At 36.5% G+C, this 18,560-nt stretch overlaps 1 protein-coding gene across 16 annotated transcripts in view; it reads left to right on the top strand.

The window, feature by feature from the left end:
• Nucleotides 1-18,560, top strand: part of ERC2 (ELKS/RAB6-interacting/CAST family member 2) — a 926,312-nt gene that overhangs the window by 302,987 nt on the left and 604,765 nt on the right. For all 16 annotated transcript variants that reach the window (XR_008420534.1, XR_008420536.1, XR_008420537.1 and 13 more), the window contains one exon: nt 8,905-9,060. Coding sequence is in view for 12 of the 16 variants with exons in the window: in XM_053898033.1 (XP_053754008.1) it covers nt 8,905-9,060 (156 nt within the window). In the remaining 4 variants the exon portion in view is untranslated. The remainder of the gene's footprint in view (nt 1-8,904; nt 9,061-18,560) is intronic.

Here is an 18,560-nt window from a genome sequence, read left to right as displayed (position 1 = left end):
ATCCTGGGGATTGGATGGTTAAGATATAGCTCTATCTAGCTGTTCAAATGATGTTATAAGGGCCCAGTCATTTAGGCAGATTCTTAATCATGGTATCAAAGAAGGCCATAACCAGCCACAGGCCGATATTTTCCTTATCATTCATAATCTCAGAAAAGGAGAAACATAAGCTCAGAAAAGGAGAGGCCCCTGAAGTTATGTCAGTTCCCTAAAAGAACTCTGATTGGCCTTGATGGCATAATGAGTTTACCCCAGGTCAATCAGCATCCAGAGAATCCATGGTACTTGCCACTGAGCAGGGTCACACATGAAAACCCCACTAAAACCACAGGGAGTTGGGGAGATGTAGTTCCTAAAAGGAAAAGAAGCTGAGTAGACAATTAAAAAGTAATTGATAAATGCTACAGCTAGAAATAGGAAGAAGGTAATCTTTGTAGAGCACCTACTGTGTGTTAGCTATAATTCTGGGAGATATACATGTTGTCACTCATGTAATTCTTATAACAGCCTTGTGTTACGGGATTAGTAAGGTTAGAAATATGCTCACAAAGTTAAATGGGGTGGACTAAAAGCAGAAGCTACTGTCTTCTACATGTGTACCTCACAAAACTGGGGAATGGGTGGGGACTTACTATACTGTTATTGGTTTATGATAATGATGACCAACTTTTACTCTCATGGGGAAGGTTCCATGATAGGTACTTTGCATGCATTATAGATCACTTGGAATTTTCATGACATGCTCTTGAGCATGGTCTTATTTCAAAGAGGCTCAGTATCTTGACCGAAGGCATAAAAATCAGGATTTACATCCAGGTTTGTGACTTTCTAAGGGTCAGGAGGATTTTTTTAATGTTTATTTATTTTGAGAGAGAGAGAGAGAGAGAGAGAGAGAGAGAGCACACACATGAGGGGGAGAGGGGCAGAAAGAGAGGGAGAGAGAGGGCATCCCAAGCAGGCTCCATGCTGTCAATGCAGAGCCCAGTGCTGGGGCTGGATCTCAACGCTTAACCAACTGTGCCACCCAGGTGCCCCCAGGAGGATTGTTTTATTTTCAGCTCTTTTTTTTTTTCAGACTTGAGTCTCATAACAACAACAACATCAACAAATTCATACATGCAGACCAAAACCTCAGTGGTTGCATTGTGTCCAGAAAGAAACACCGGATATACATCTTCTGCCCATGGGTCATTAGCAATGTGCACAGAGACAGAACAACAGAAAGGATGCATTCCAGGGACATGGGCTTCATGAAGAATGAGTCAGAAGTAGGCAAATGAGGCCATGGAAAGAAACATTGTAGCACCCTAATTACTTGGAACTTGACTTGATTCTGTGCTTGTACATTTTGCTATAAAGAATTAGGTACCATCTGAACAAGCAGACAAACACAAAAAACAATACTATCACAAAAAACAGCATGTCCCCTGTCATCTTCTCATCTAGGTCACCATCTTTTTACAGTTTGATAAGGCTCAAGAAGGTGAGTTACTTTTTTTTTTTTTGTTTTTAGTTTTTCCTTTAACATGCTGTACGCCGAAGTTGACTTCTTTCTGGAGTGCTTGACTTGGGCTCACAAAACTGTGGCTAATCCCACACAGTAAATGCTTCCAAAGTCAGGGCGTTCCTCAGATAGCCTAAGACCAAGGGCCGTTCAGTTATGTTTGCAACTACAACTAGATGAGTTTTATAAGTTAAGCCTTCAGGAGCCTCTGTGGCATCCAGTAATAATAGTCTAGAATTTTATTCTAAATAAAGTATAATATAATTAGGTTGGGACACTTCCTGAACATTAGATCACATCTTCTTCCTTAAACCAAATTGGCCCTAAGTTTGTTGATCAATGTCTGCAGACCGATATGTGATCACGGTGAGTTCTGTGCTCTATAAAAACTGTCTGTATTTTCTTTCTTGGCCTCATATTAAAATAAAACCAGTAATTCTTACTGTATTTGTGAGGAAGGCACATTGTGACACTTAGCAATAACATAATTATTACTTTTTGTGACTAAATGATATTGCTTTTTTTATGTTCTGCCCACTCATCATTTCAGTGTTCACTGTTCCTGGAGAGGACTTGAAATCTTTTTCTTGCTGTTTAAGGGGAACATACTGTTTGACAAATACAAAAGGATAATAAAGGCTTCTGGACTGGCAAAGATGCTCCAGAAAGTTTACTCCCAGGGTTGGTGTATACTTAGGCCAAGTTGGATAGCTCTTGAGAGTAGGTTAATATTTTTCTAAATGTTAGCTTATAAAGTTGTCTTGGTCTCTTCCACATTGGACACAAGTCTTGTCCCTTGTGTATGCTGGACATTTGTAGTCATTTAAAACACCCAAGTCACCTGAGAACCTTGTGAAAATGCAGATTCAGATTCAGTAGGTCTGGGTTGGGACTTGAGGTTCTGTATTTCTAAAACTCTCTCAGGTGATGTCAGTGCTGATGGTCTGTGGGCCACACTTTGAGTAATAGTGATCTAGATTATACTCCATGTTAGAGAAGGGTCCCCATGAATCTTGTTAAGATTTAATTAGTATCTCATATACCTGGCAATGTGACTGGTACCCAGTAGATGCTCAGTACGTATTTCTAGAATGAATGAGAAAACTGTGCGTGTCTCAGTTTACTATCAGCTGTAGCAGACATGTCCTAGAAATATTCAGAGATTAGTAAAAAAAGAAAACAGATAAAGCAGAGATAAACTTATTTCAATCTTCCCATCCATTCTCATTGCTGTACTCCATCACCCATGGGCTCGTGCTAATATTTATGGCTGGTGTAAGAATCAGCACATAGGCCTGTTGGGTTGATGGATGCTAGGGGTTCAATTCCAGTGATTTATGTGTTAGTTGCCCATCAGATACCTATTTTATATCTTTTGAATGATAGATGTAAAATAGTCTTGAGTATGAATCTTTAAGTAGGAGTTATGATCTGCAAATATACGTATAAAATTTTTACAAGTATTATTTTATGAATGTGTGGAAAGAAATAATTTGAAAGAGATATTCAATTCAGATAATTTTTTCTAACTAATAGGGAATGAAACAAACACACTTAAGCTGTTTTTTTCCTTCCTGAAACTTCCCCCCCCCCATATTCTTACAGTTCTTAATGAAAATATGATGTAAAAGCAAAACAGTTTCATGGTTGTCTTATCTCAAGACTATTGAAAAATGTCACCTATGACATGAAGTGGTAGGTTCTAAGACTATGGGAGTCTGTGTTCTTTCAGTGCTCTGGGCTCAGAGCAGGCACTCAGTAAACCACTTTTGAGTGACAGAAGCCAAAAGGTGATCTGGATATTTAAGCACATAATTATTTTAAATGGGGAGTAATCATAGCAAATTTTCCCATGAAGAATCCAAATCATTGTTTTGACTCTTCACTTTAGTATATAACTCTGAGCTTAATGTGGTCATTAAAATCATATATTTTTTTCAATAATTGACTTCTAGAGGATTAGTACTGAGAAAAATCAAATTAAATAGAATACTTTGCTGTAGGACTTCCAGAGCCATTAATGCTGATCAGCATAGGGGATCCCCAATAAGCATTTCTCAAACTTATTTGGCCCTGAAATCCCCTTATCACAGAGCTTTTTTGTGTTCTGTGGTTTCAGGAAAATCTTTTCTGATAGGCCTGATAGAAAAAAGATTTTCTATGTAGTATTTCACTTTCCCCATCTCCAAGGAAGGTCCACAATTAATCGAGTTTGATAGTTTGCTTATTTGTGAAACATAATCAAAATGAATACTTGAAAGTCACTACATAAATTGTTTAAAATTTGGTGATAAATAACCTGTAAAGATGTTCAGATGAAGGAAACTGGTGATAGGGAGTAAATTTTGCTCTTCCTTCTGAAACTGCACTTTTCAGCACTGTCTTCATGTTAGGTTTTCCCCCTCTCTACTGTAGATTAGTGCTTAGAGTTCTTGGGATGTACAGTTAGTATCAGTTTTGCAGGACAACACCCATGTATCACATTGAGCCATAGTAGGACCTGTGAGGTAATTGCCTTCTGTAGTTCCTAAATATATATGTTTATAGTAAGTTGTCTTAGTTTTAGAGATTTGAAAAAAAAGAAAAAGATAAAATTTCTTCTTCCCGAATTCCTCAGAGGCAGCTGAGAAGCTGTGACCATGACAGACATTGTTTGTTTTTCATACTTCTATTTCCTCATGTCTTTATCTGCCTAGTATTTTCAATATTTTCTTGGGCACAGTCAATATACACCATCTTATATATCTATGTATTTTGTATCTTTTCCCTTCTCTAGATCTTAATGATATTCTCCTATCTCCTTTACCCTGTGCTCAAGATTTCAGGTATGAATTCTGTTGACCTTAAACTTGGCTTCTTAAAGAATAGAAACCTAAATAAGAACAGAAAAAAAATAGATTGTTATTAAAATGACTAAATGACTTCCACAACACCCCCCACATTTTTGTTTTTTTGTTTTTTTGTTTTTTTAGTATTTTGGGACACCTGCGGCTTAAGGAAAAAAATTTGTGAGGAAAAAGAAAGTTGGTTGATTTAATAAAATTTGTAGGGGTGCCTGGGTGGCTCAGTCAGTTAGGCGTCTGACTTCGGTTCAGGTCATGATCTCACGATCCGTGAGTTCAAGCCCCGCGTTGGGCTCTGTGCTGACAGCTCAGAGCCTGGAGCCTGTTTCAGATTCTGTGTCTCCCTCTTTCTCTGACCCTCCCTCATTCATGCTCTGTCTCTTTCTGTCTCAAAAATAAATAAACATTAAAAAAAGAAAATTTGTAAAAGTTAAAAATATTCTATTTATAATAGATTTATAAAATTTATTTACTTAGATCCAAGTTAGTTAATATACAGTGTAGTATTGGTTTCAGGACTTGAATCCAGTGGTTCATCACTTACATATAATACCCAGTGCTCATGCCAACAAGTGCCTTCCTTAATGCCTATCACCAATTTACCCCATTGCCCTACCCACCTCCTCTTATGTGTTTTACTGTTTAGTGAAAATTTACTTCAGATGTGTATAGGTCAAGATAATTTTTTTCATGTCACAAAACTTTCTATCTTAACCCTGTTCTGATCTTTCTTTAGCAGTATGCAATTTTTTAAAGTGCAGTGAAAAGCTCCTTCCAACCCAGTTAGAAGTTGGTAGTTGTGGTCATTGCTAACTAAAGCCTCAGGATTTGACCAGTGGGAAAGGTGAAGATTTCTTCTCCCCATACCTATGTGATTGACACCTGAAAATCTAAGTGTATGAAAACATTAAGGTGTAAGACATGAGGACCACAAAGTGTATTGCACATATGTCTTTATACATGTATATTTGTGTATACATATGTACATACATACATATAAATATGCTCACTTCAGACTTGGGTCTGAAATCCCGGAAGATTTTGGGTTAGAAAAGCATTGATTTTTCTTTCACACTTAACTTACAGTTAAACTCTTGTAAAGATTGTACTTAGATATTTATAGATGCTAAAAGATTGTATTTAAAAAAGAGAAAATCTCTGTCATATTGATTAGGGTTTTAATTGATATCTATCTTTTTATATATCTTAAAGTAATAATATAATCCTAAGGCTTTCATGGGTATAAATAAAAGTGTTAATAGTGGGTATATCTGGGTGATGGGATTGTGTACAGTCATAATTATCTATATAGCTTTTCAAGTTTTCTATAATGAGCATATTTTAATTTTATAGTCAGAAAAAATTTTGATTTAAAATGGCTCCCATTTGTTTAGAAGGCTCTTATGAACACTTAGAAGTTCTTTCTCTGCAGCCTTTTTTAATTTTTAATTTTTATTTTTTATTATCCAAATTATTTATTTTTATATAAATATGTATTTACATATGCATAAAATCCAAATTATTTTCATATATCTGATATGTATGCATATATAATATTTTATGTACTTTTATATATTTTTATATATAAATATATCCCAGAATAGTACTTTGCCTATACAATGTGTTCAATAAGTGTTTCCTTTTTTAATTTTTTAATTATTTTTTTCCAGTAGACCCTTTATTTATTATTTATTTATTATCATTTAAAAATATAATTTATTATTAAGTGGCTAGCATACAGTGTTTACAGTGTGCTCTTGCTTTTTGGGTAGATTCCTGTGATTCATCACTTACATCACTTACATACATCACTTACATACACTTATTGGGCTCATCCCAATAAGTGCCCTCCTCAATGCCCATCACCCATTTTCCCCTCTCCCCTGCAACCCCCATCAACCCTCAGTTTGTTCTCTGTATTTAAGAGTCTCTTATAGTTTGCCACCTTCCCTCTCTGTTTGTAACTATTTCCCCTCCGACCATGGTCTTTTGTTAAGTCTCTCAAGTTCCACATATGAGTGACAACATATGATATCTGTGTTACTCTGACTGATTTATTTCACTTAGCATAATACCCTCCATTTCCATCCACGTTGCTACAAATGGCAGGATTTCATTCTTTCTCATTGCCAAGTAATATTCCATTGTATATATAAACCACATCTTCTTTATCCATTCATCAGTTGATAGACATTTAGGCTCTTTCCATAATTTGGCTATTATTGAAAGTATCCGCAGCCTTTTTTTTACGTTTATTTATTTTTGAGAGACAGAGAGAGAGATTGAGAGTGAGAGAGAAGGAGTGTGAGCGGGGAAGGGGCAGAGAGGAGGCAGGGACAGAGGATCCGAAGTGGACTCTGTGCTAACAGCAGTGCGCCTGATGTGGGGCTTGAATTCACAAACTGTGAGATCATGACCTGAGCTGAAGTTGAATGCTCAACTGACTGAGCCATCCAGGTGCCCCTGGTAGCCTTTTTATTATTGCTTCTCTTTTTATCTGCAGAGCTCTCATAGCTCAGAACTCAAAAGAGTCACTAAAGATGCCTCCCTACATTCATCACCTTGGGCTGCTATGAGAAAATACCACTTCTGGGGGACTTAAAAAACAGAAATGTATTTTCTCCCAGTTCTGGAGGCTGGATGTCCCAGATCAGGATGCCAACAAGGTTCGGTTCTGGTGAGGGGTCTCTTCCTGGCTCACAGATGGCCACCTTCTTGCTGTGCCCTCACAGGGCAGAGAGAGAGAGAGAACAAGCTCTTTAGTGTCTCTTCTGACAAGGGCCTCATCCTCATGACCTCGTGTAACACTGATCACCTCCCAAAGGCCTCATCTCCAAATACCATCACATCTCCAGCACATTAGGGGTTAGAGCTTCAACATAGGAATTTTGGAGGCACGTAGACATTTAGTCCTTGACACTCACTTCACTCAAACTGGCAGCATACAAGATTTCTGGAAATTGCATCTAAAAATAGAAAAATCCTGGCAGCAGTACATAAAACATTAGTGATGGTTATCTCTTGATGGTAAGATTAGAGGGGATTTTCTTCATTTTCTAGGAATTTAAGGTGTATTACTTTTATAACTGGAAAAAATAACAATATTATTTTCAAAAGGAGAACGAAATGCTATAGGATATAACATTCCATAATAATCTTGCAAATTTCAGAGTCTTTTTATTTCATCTTCTTGAGGTTTTTCTGAGAATTGATAAAAATGTCTTCGGCATTTAGAGCACTTGGATGTTTGCACACAGTGGGACTCAATAAGTATTTGTTTCTCCTCATTTTCCTCTATTTAATGATGATGACAATGTAATGATTATTATATTGCTCCCTGAGACATGCCATAGGCCATACAATAGAGGAAATTAAGGTAGAAAATAGCCACAAAATCAGGACAGATGTATTTGTTGCAAAGTTTTTCATATGAGTTAGTTATAAATAGAATAGGCCACTCATTGTCTTTATTTTTGGAACTCTTTAGTCTTTTAGATTCTTGAAAATGAATTGATAAAAAAAAATTAGATCGTAGTTTGTTTTTCATTAACATTCAAATACAAATGTAATAGCAGCTCCTTGGGTCTGTACAATAAAAGTAGATAGGAAACCTACAGTCAAACTTTCAACATGATTCCTTCCCAAAACTGATTGGAGATTAATACCTGAGGTTGGGGAAGGGTTTTTCCCCTTTAAGAGCCCTCTCTTCTCTTTCTAATGCCTCATTTCTTACTATGCTCTATCTTGTGTATAGGGTCTGTCATTTCCTTAAAAAAATTCCATATGGTTGGGTTTTTTTTCTCAATCCCACATTTGAGTGTAATGTTTCTAGTTTTTTAACTCCAAAAGTCAGTAGGTTAGAGATGACCTTCAAGGTAGCAATGTTTTTGTCACTCAGGGAGCTGCTTGCCAAATAAATCATGACATTGTGATATTTTGGTTGCTATAAATTTTCAATATTTAGTATATCAGGATTTAGTTATTTAATTGCACTGATGTCTGTATTCTAGATGAGAATCCTTCTCATTAGTAGATTTTAATTTTCTTCTCTGTCAGAGTCAATTCCAATCATGCCTTATAAATCCAGCTATAGAATGAATGCATGAACAAACCATTTTTATGTTTACAAGTAGACTAGAAATTATATGCTGGTAAACTACATCTGAAATTACAAATTAGTCCACTTAAATAGTGTGTGTGTGTGTCTGTGTGTGTGTGTGTGCGTGTTGTGTGTGTGTGTGTGTGTGTGTGTGTGTATTAACACGTTAGATTGCTTTTATCCTTGTTGCTTTGGTAATCTGATTCCCAGATATTAGACAAACCTATCTAGGCAACTCTCCATATTGTATTGACATATGATCTTTATTGGGTGCTAAAAGAATAATCTCACAAACAATCCTCAGAAGTGAAAAACATAAATTGTTCTGAATTCAGGGCTATGTCTATACCATAGTTAATGTATTACTCCCAAAATTACTTTCTGAAATTCTGTTTTGATAATACTGAAAAAACAATTTTCTCTCTCTTTCTCACTCTGTCTCTCTCTTTTAACAATAGGACACAAAAATTGCTTCATTAGAGCGAAACATAAGGGATCTGGAGGATGAGATCCAGATGCTAAAAGCCAATGGTGTGCTGAACACTGAGGACCGTGAAGAAGAGATCAAACAAATAGAGGTTTACAAAAGTCACTCCAAGTTCATGAAAACCAAGGTATGGCCCAATGTTACAAACTTTTATACTCTTAATGTGACTGGAAAGTTATGATTTACATACATACTTCCCCAAATACCCACATAACTGGTTTTATGTGATATCATGAAATACGTGGACAATAATGAAGAAGGCAGAAGATTGTTAGTTCAGAAGTGTAGATTCCAAAAGGAAATCGGGGAACATTTTCGTTCAGATTTCTACTAATTAAGGTGTTCAAGATTTTCTAATGAGTAACTTTGATGTCTTGGGAATTAACATTTATTTTGAATAGTCCCCTGTCTTCCAAATTTCCTGAGTTTTCATAAGTTTGCTATTTTTGCAAAGTTTCTGTCATTGCCAAATTTTGACCCATCCCTAAGAAGGTGACTGTCTCAGAAGGTGTTGATCTTGGAAGCCAATTTAACTCACTTCAATGGTATAAAGACATTTTGGTTTTAGCATAGTGTTTAAGGCAGAACTGATTTTGCATCCTAATGTTTAAATTCGCTTAAATTATTCAGCTTCTTTAAGCCTCAGTTTCTTCATCCATGAAATAGGAATGGAAAAAAGCAGAGACCTGCATCATTGATTGCTTTCACAATTCCAAGAGATTATGCATTTAAAGCACTTAGTCCCTTGATTGATCTCTAGAAAACATTCAGTAAATGATGGTCATTGTTGTTGATAGTGTTACTATATTGTTGATATCTGTTGCTATAGAATATTTATAAAGTATAATTATAGTAACCCATTCCATTAATTTATATTGGTATTCCCAGTTTTATATTGTTGATATCTGTTGCTATAGAATATTTATAAAGTATAATTATAGTAACCCATTCCATTGATTTATATTGGTATTCCCAGTTTTAAGGAATTTGGCTTGTTATTTTTCAAAATTAAACTTTGGGCTGCACATGAACTGAACAGCTATTACTTTTACCTATGCATAATTATTAATTTATGAATTGCCCCAAATAGATCTTTTGAGAGTTTCAGATGCTTTTATTTATCCCTGAATTTAAACCATTTTGCTTCTGGAAATAATAACCACACCAATTTTTAAAAATTCTTTTTTTTTACCATGTGTTCTTAAGCACCCCTGTTATTGATTGTTCTAAGTTTTATTTTTGTTTGTTGCCTTATAAAATGCAGCAGAGTTAAGAGTCATGCAGACTTCTGTGAGGAAGCAGTGGAAGTGGAGAGAAAAAAAAATGTTTAAATGATAGTATGATTTTTATCATTGTGAAATACATGCATATTTATTGCAGAGAATTTGCAAATTATAGAGAGGAAATAGTAATATCCAGCATCTACTTCACCACATATGTCTCTGTGTGTATGTATGTGCGTTTCTCCAGGGAAAAAACAAAAATTTTCCTTACTTCTGCCAACTTTCCACTTATAAGTTGACGTTGAGATTATGATTAAAACTTTGGATCAAGGAATTGAGGGAGATCTGAGGAGAGTGTCTAGTGGGTTTGAATGTAACCTTTTCCTTTCAAGGAGTTCCACAAAATGGAGAATGGGCTTCCCTGTTCAACTCTCCCTTCTAGTTTCTTTTTGTAGTCCTTCCCTCTCAGAGAGTTGAGCTGGGGTGCAGCAAGCATAGTGGTAGGGTAGCCTGTTGACCAAATGATGACCATTCACTCTTGCAATGAAACTATGAAGATACGAGTGAACTCATAATGTCTGGGAAAATTACTGTTTTGACTTAACCCTTTCGTCTCATCCTGTCATTCAACAGTGGAAGATAGTTCAAGCCACTTCTACAACTAAAAATGCCATGAAATTTGTCCAGGTGAATAACCATATATGCATATGGTCTTCAGCAAGCAACTCTTTACCTTATTAGCCCACAGGTGTCTGAGAGACTATCAGTCCTTGAGTTGGTTTTAACTTTTAATGTCTGATTACTTTTTAGAGTTCTTCCAAAAGTGGTTAGGTCAGAAGGATGTTTGAGTAGAGAAATGGAGTAAGGGGGAAAGAGTGCAGGCTGACACCTACAGTGGACTCTGGCAGATCTCTAGCCTGCCTTTTCTAGTTGAATGGCCTTGAGGAGTGAGTTATGTCATGCAACCACTTTCTTCTTGTATAAAATGGGGCAATACCATAATCCTTAAGAGGGAGACGTAGAGGTTTAAATGAAATAATGTAATTAAAATGCCTGGCTCAAAAATGTAATTAATAATTATGCCCATTATTATTGAGGAAGTATTTATAATTACTAAATTGCTAAGAATTTAGTCCTGAGTGCTTTGTGTTTTGTGTTTTGTGGGATCCCAGAGTCTGTGTGAACTGATTCCAGTTGGGTAAATCATTTGTCATGGAACTTGTTAAATTTTAGAGGCATGGATTGATACCCTTTAAAATTGGATGACTAGCATAGTTTATGGTCCATTGTGGCCTATTGGGATAACTTTTCTACAGAATTTATATGAATATGTTGCTTGTCAACATCATTACAGATATCTGAAGAGCTAATTCTTGCAATGATTATGTATGCACATTGATAGAACAATTGTTTAATGTCAACATTAGTCTCTTGAACTCTTTCATTTATGCAGAGTTGCATGGATAAAACTTTCAGTGATGGATTTTGGATCTCTGTGTTCCTCAAAGACTTACTAAGCCTTGGTTTTAGCACATGGCACTGAGCTAGCTACTGAGGGGCTCTAAAAGTAGTGCATATTCAAAATATTACTCACTTCAAAGCCAATACTGACCACTTAGTTGGGAAAGTAAGAAATGTACTGGAAAAACTACCCCAAAGATTGGGTGGGAGGAGAGTTCACTTCTGGCTGGAGTAATGAAAGTTATTTAGGCTTAGTTAGTGTTGTTTGTTTGTTTGTTTGTTTTGTTTGTTTGTCTAAATAACCAGATTGTCAAAACAGCAATGACAGGTCTGGTGAAGAATGCAAACTGAAATCAGTGACTGAGCAAACTTAGAAGGATAAGTAAAAATACCATCCTACCCCAACTCCACACAGGGGAGGAAGTGGGAAGAGCTCATGTCTATGTGAAATGGCAGATTTTCCAAAAGGGGAAAAAATGTTAGATTTAAATTGCAAACACCTAGAGGCTCTGAAACTTCGGAAACGGAAATGTAGTTTTGAAACTCATTGGGTTTAGTGAGGCAGTGATAGAAATGGAAATCAGAAAGTGACTTTGGATCCCAACTAGCAAAAAATGCTGGATTTGAGGCAGGGATAGTTAACTTTAGAAACCGTTGTTTTAATGGTTTACAAAGACTCAGAGTCTTGGTAGAACATTTCAGAAATTCTTATGAAATGCTGCATAAGGAGGGGAGTGGAACTCTGGGAACCAAATCTGAAATTGCAGCTAAATATTGTTATGTCTTCTTGCTGTTTGCAGTGAATATATAGAAAGCTTTTTACTTTGGATTAAAAAAAAATTTTTTTTGTAATGTTTATTTATTTTTGAGAGACAGAGAGAGCACAAGCGGGAAGGGGCAGAGAGAGAGGGAGACACAGAATCCAAAGCAGGCTCCAAGCTCTGAGATGTCAACACAGGCCCAATGCAGGGCTCGAACTCATGAGCCAGTGAGATCATGACCTGAGCCGAAGTTGGATGCTCAAATGACTGAGCCACTCAGGCGCACCTGGAAAGCTTTTTAAAAGTACCCCAGGGAACTTCTTACCTGGTGTTTTGGAGAGGCTCCTTAGGAGTGATTACTGTTTGCAAAGGCAGTGGGCTTGGAAGTGCTTTTCAATCTGAGTATTTCTTTAATAGAAATCTAAAATGAGTTCTATTATGATTATTTGGAAGTTTGATACTTTTAAATAAAAAAAATAATGGGCACCTGAGTGGCTCTGTCAATTAAGCGTCCGACCTCAGCTTAGGTTATGATCTCATGGTTCACGGGTTCCAGCCTGGCATCAGGCTCTGTGCTGACAGCTGAGAGCCTGGAGCCTGTTTCAGACTCTGTCTCTGTCTCTCTCTGCCCCTCCCCTGCTTGCGTACTGTTTCTTTCTCTCTCTCTCTCTCTCTCAAATATAAATAAACCTTTTAAAAAATTAAAAAAAATAAGATACAAAAATTCAACCTGATTATGAAAAAAAATCCTAAAATTGGATAAACACATATTTATGTTCTCATTTGGTTTTTAGGGGGGACATTTTAGCTGAAAATTGTTTTTATGACCCATTGGTGATAAAATTGACTCAGCATTTGATTGCTTTTCATTAACAGGGCATGACCTCAAATCAGTCTCCATCTCAATATGTAATTATTTGTTCTAAGTAGGTAATAAAGGCAGCTAATAATAATTCTTGTATATAAACTTATTTTTAAATATAAAAGTATGTTAGAATAGATAGTTTTAAATGTTTCAGTGAAAATCTGATATGGAGACAATGTTGTGGTATATAAAGGAGTGCTGCTTGCATTAATTATTAAAATAAGTAAAGCTTTACTGCATTTTACCTCCATTTGATCCTGAACAGATGACTGGGACTGGTAGAGCCTCTTGAAAACTTTGTGATTAAGTTAAGTAGCATTGAAGACCCTAATTGCTTTTATAAATATGATATCATAAAAAAAAAAAACATGACACAACATGTTTGCAAAGGTAGAAGGTGAATTGCAAAAATGTAAAATAGAGTTTAGAATCTCAACTTGTGCAAAGGCATGAATATCAGACATAGTTGGCCAGGATGGAAATCCCTGCATCTTGCAAGGCCTTTGGCATATGCCTGTTTTCCCTGAGAACTGAGACTCTGGGAGGCCTCCTGGGCCTCCAGTTTCTAGGAACTCCAATTTCTACTCTTAGCTCCAAAACTTAGAGGACTCAGACTGTGAGAACAGAATCTAGAGGCAATGGAAAGCATGAGTTACCTTCAGGAGCACTGTTAAACCTTTAAGAATGGAATTTACCATGTAAATAATTGTTTTTCTGGCAAGGAAAGAATGATGGTATCCCCTGTTCTATTTGAGGCTTTGTTTCCAGTGTAACACATTTTTACATTTTTCATCTACTGATCTCAGTACTTCTGTATTAGTCACTCCCTCTGTTTTCAGAGTTTGCCAAAGACACCACTCTGCTGTCTTAGATCTCTTCTTTTATTCTGAATTTGTAACACATTTTCTTATTAACCTCCGAAGGATTACAAACCTCATAACCCAAACGGCATGATAATAAGCATATCACTTTCTAGACATGAGAGCTGTATCTGCAGTGAAAAAGAAGCTGTTTTCCTTGGCAAGGGAATGTTTTCAGGGTGTTGGTTGTGTCACAGACGTAAGTGGTGGAAGAACTTTCAGACGAGATGAAGTGTTCCTGATGTCCACATGGACTTCATATAAAGCATGTGATGTAATTCCGATTGGCTTTTCTTCTTGCCATCACAGAGACAGATCTTCCCCAGCCTCAGTTCCCATGTATGTTTGATTGCATCACTTTCCATTTTTATTGAGTTTATGGCTATAAAAGAAGCACAAGGCATATTTTTTATGGAAGAATATGATTTTCTACCCTGTAACTATATTCCCCTTAGAAAAGCCCTCTTCTGTTATTGTCTGCATTAAATATTTATTTAAAATTTACCTCATGGCAGTGATAGTCTGAAAGCTATTTAAAGCAAATGTCTATTTAATATTTATAGACTGAAATAGTTTTGTCATTATCAATCTATTTTTATTGAATAAAGTAGGTGTATGTAGAACCTGTCATGTTCTTCCTTCCTATTAAATGCCATTCTGTTGATCAAGTTAATTTCATTTAAATTTCTCTCTCAGTACCCCATTCTTACACTAGATTTCTACTCTGATACTTGTAGAAGTTAGCCCAAATCATTTTTTAATACTATAAACATCATCTTTGCTTAGGTATTTAAAGTTCAAAGTGTTTTTTAGCTTTATTTTAAGATGAATCAGTTTAATATGTGGAATCAACTAGATACTGTGCTATCAGCTGCAACTGCCTGTGATTTAGAACATACCTCATGGGAAGTATGCTGATATGGGGGCACCTGGGTGGCCCAGTCAGTTAAGCGTCCAATTTTGGCTCGGGTCATGATCTCACAGTTTGTGGGTTCAAGCCCTGTGTCAGGCTCTCTGCTGACAGCTCAGAGCCTGGAGCCTACTTCAAATTCTGTCTCTCTCTCTCCCCCCTTCCCCCTCCCCTGCTTGTGCTTTCTCTTAAAAATAAATAAATAAACATTAAAAAAAGAGAAAAGAATGCTGATCTTGCTGATCACAACATATTTAATTTCTTTTGTAATTTTAGTTAATCCTAGTTTAGATTTTCCCTCTTTTTATTTATACTCAGCTCTTATTATATGGGAGACAGCGCATGAGAGAGAAATGGAACTTACTTTTATTGCAGGTAAAAATGATAACAGACTCAGGATTCATTAAATTATAAAGAAAAAACTGTGTTTCATGTAATGTATATATCTGGTCAGTGCCACCATCTGTTCACACATACTCAGAGCAAATTGATAATCACAAGTCCCTCTCAGTGAATCTTTAAGCATGGTCAGAATCCTTCTCATGACTGCCAGTCACTACTAAATCTTTAAATTTGGCAAGCAAGATGAAACCTATTTGTCTGCTAATCTAGTCTGATTTCATCCTGCAAATGAAACTCCATCTCAACCTTTCTAGTGAATTGCACAGCCTGAACAATTACAAAGGTAAGGGGTCTTATTTCTTTGTATACCCCACTCCATTCATTCTTAACAGTTATTGTCAGTAGCTTGGTTCTTGTTTATGCAAGTTTTAATTGCTGAAAAGAAAAAAAAATGCTGGATGAAATATATTTTCAAAAGATAAATTTAAAAATGTACTTATGAACTGTGAAGTTAGGAAGAATCTCAAGGGTCAAAACTAAGCCAGAGCAGAGGGCTGGAGTGATAATAGAGCACTGGTTCTATCTTCTTGTTGGCATTTGCTAGATATGTGAACTTGAGCATTAATTTCCACAGTCATGGGGCACTGAAGTAAAAAGACAGAAGCCTGGGTCTGTTCAAGAGGAAGAGCGGTAGGAATTCCGCTACCACATTAAACTGGGATCCCAGACAGCCACACTCTTAGTACAAGGGTAAACTAAAAACCTCCCCACCGTATGTTTCTTCCACCTAGACTAGGAGAATCCAGGGAAAATAATCTATTTTAAAACTTTGAGCAAAGTGAAAGGTAAAAAAAAAACTAGTTTTAAGAATCCATAACCACAGATAGCCCTTGCACCAACGTACAATGTGAGGTGATCCAAAAACTTCAAGTAGAGAACAGAGTTTAAAGGGGTCCTTGGTTGATAGTGCCCCAGGTATCGGCAGAGACAAATGCTCTGAAGGCCCACATGTTCAACTTAGACCTCAAAGTTTTTCTCCAGATAAGAGTCCAAGAAACGAGCACACAGTAAAAATCTTTTAAAAATCACCAAGTTTGAAAACAAACAAAAAAAGCTACCATAATTGATAGCTGGTAGAAAGAACAAACAGTAGAATCAGAAGGCAAGGACTTCAGAAGTGGGAGTTTTAAGACAAACACTATGAAATAAGCATGTTTAATATGTTTAAACAAATAACAGAGGTGATTAAAAATATGAATAAGGGGAAAGAAACTATAAAGATATCAAGCACAAATTTATAAAGGACTTAACAAACTCAACACCCCCAAAAACAAATAATTCAGTGAAGAAATGGGCAAAAGACATGACTAGACACTTTTCCAAAGAAGACATCCAGATGGCTAACAGACACATGAAAAAATGCTCAACATCAGTCATCATCAGGGAAATACAAATTAAAACCACAATGAGATACCACCTCACTCCAGTCAGAATGGCTAAAATTAACAACTCAGGCAACAACAGATGTTGGCAAGGATGTGAAGAAAGGAGGTCTCTTTTGCACTGCTGGTGGGAATGCAAACTGGTGCAGCCACTCTGGAAAACAGTATGGAGGTTCCTCAAAAAATTAAAAATAGAACTACCCTATGACCCAGCAATTGCACTACTAGGTATTTATACAAGGGATACAGGTGTGCTCTTTTGAAGGGGCACATGCACCCCAGTGTTTATAGGAGCACTATTGACAATAGCCAAACTGTGGAAAGAGCCCAAATGTCCATCGACAGATGAGTGGATAAAGGAGATATGGTGTGTGTGTGTGTGTGTGTGTGTGTGTGTGTGTGTACACACACAATGGAGTATTACTCGGCAATCAGAAACAGTTAAATCTTGCCATTTGCAACTACGTAGGTGGAACTAGAGGGTATTATGCTAAGTGAAATTGGAGAAAGACAAATACCATATGACTTCACTCATATGAGGACTTTAAGATACAAAAAGATGAACATAAGGGAAGGGAAGTAAAAATAATACAAAAACAAGGAGGGGGACAAAACCTAAGAGACTCTTAAATACGGAGAACAAACTGAGGATTGTTGGAGGGGTTGTGGGTGGGGGGGTGGGCTAAATGGGTAAGGGGCATTAAGGAAGACACTTGCTGGGAGGAACGTTGGGTGTTATACATAGGGGATGAATCACTGGAATCTACTGAAATCATTGTTGCACTGTATGCTAATTAACTTGGATGTAAATTTAAAAAAAATAAAAAAATAAAGAGAACCAAAGAATGTCTAGAAATAGGAAAATATAAAAATGGAAATTTGAAAGTTTAATAAATAGGTTCAACTGTGGAATGATCATAGCAGAAAAGACATTTAATGAGCTAGAAAACAGAGTAGTATAAAGTAAATAAAAGATAAAAAGATGAAATACATTAAAGATAAATTAAGATACATAGAAGACAGAATAAACAGGTTTGGCATCTGTCTAATCAGAGTTCTAGAGGAAAAGAGAGATGGAGTAGGGACAAAATCACTACACAGAAGCCATATTTGAAGAGTGGAAAGCTGAGAATTTTCCAAAACTAATGATAGATACAAGTCCATAAATTCAGGACTCTTTGAGTACCCCAAAGAGGAAAAGAAATCTGCCCATTTACATAAAATCTCAGAGGCAAAGAAAATGTTTTAAAAAGCCGTTAGAGGGATGCCTGGGTGGCTCAGTCGGTTGAGCGTCCGACATCAGCTCAGGTCATAATCTTGCAGTTCATGAGCTTGAGCCCCATGTTGAGCTCTGTGCTGACAGCTTGGAGCCTGGAGCCTGCTTTGGATTCTGTGTCTCCTTGTTTCTCTCTCTCCCCTTCCCCACTCACATTGTCTGTCTCTCTCTCTCAAAATTAAATAAACATTAAACAAATTAAAAAGCAGTTAGAACATTTGTCCAAAGTAGATATATGAATGGCTAATAAGTATATGAAAAGATGCTTAATATCATTAGTCATTAGAGAAATCAAAACCACGATGACATATTACTTCATACCCACTGGAATGGCTATAAGTAAAAAGATAGACTAACAAGTTTTGGTGAGAGTATGAAGAAATTAGAACCTTCATATATTGGTAGTGGGGATGTGAAATGGTGCAGTCATTTTGGAAAACAGTTTAGAAGTTCCTCAGAATGCTAAACATACAGTTATCATATGGCC

Source organism: Panthera pardus, unplaced genomic scaffold, assembly GCF_024362965.1.
Source record: "Panthera pardus isolate Hobbes unplaced genomic scaffold, ASM2436296v1 HiC_scaffold_8, whole genome shotgun sequence".
Classification (NCBI taxonomy): Eukaryota; Metazoa; Chordata; class Mammalia; order Carnivora; family Felidae; genus Panthera; species Panthera pardus.
The sequence above is the reverse complement of the archived record's forward strand: the minus strand, read 5'-3'. Positions and strand labels throughout refer to the sequence as shown.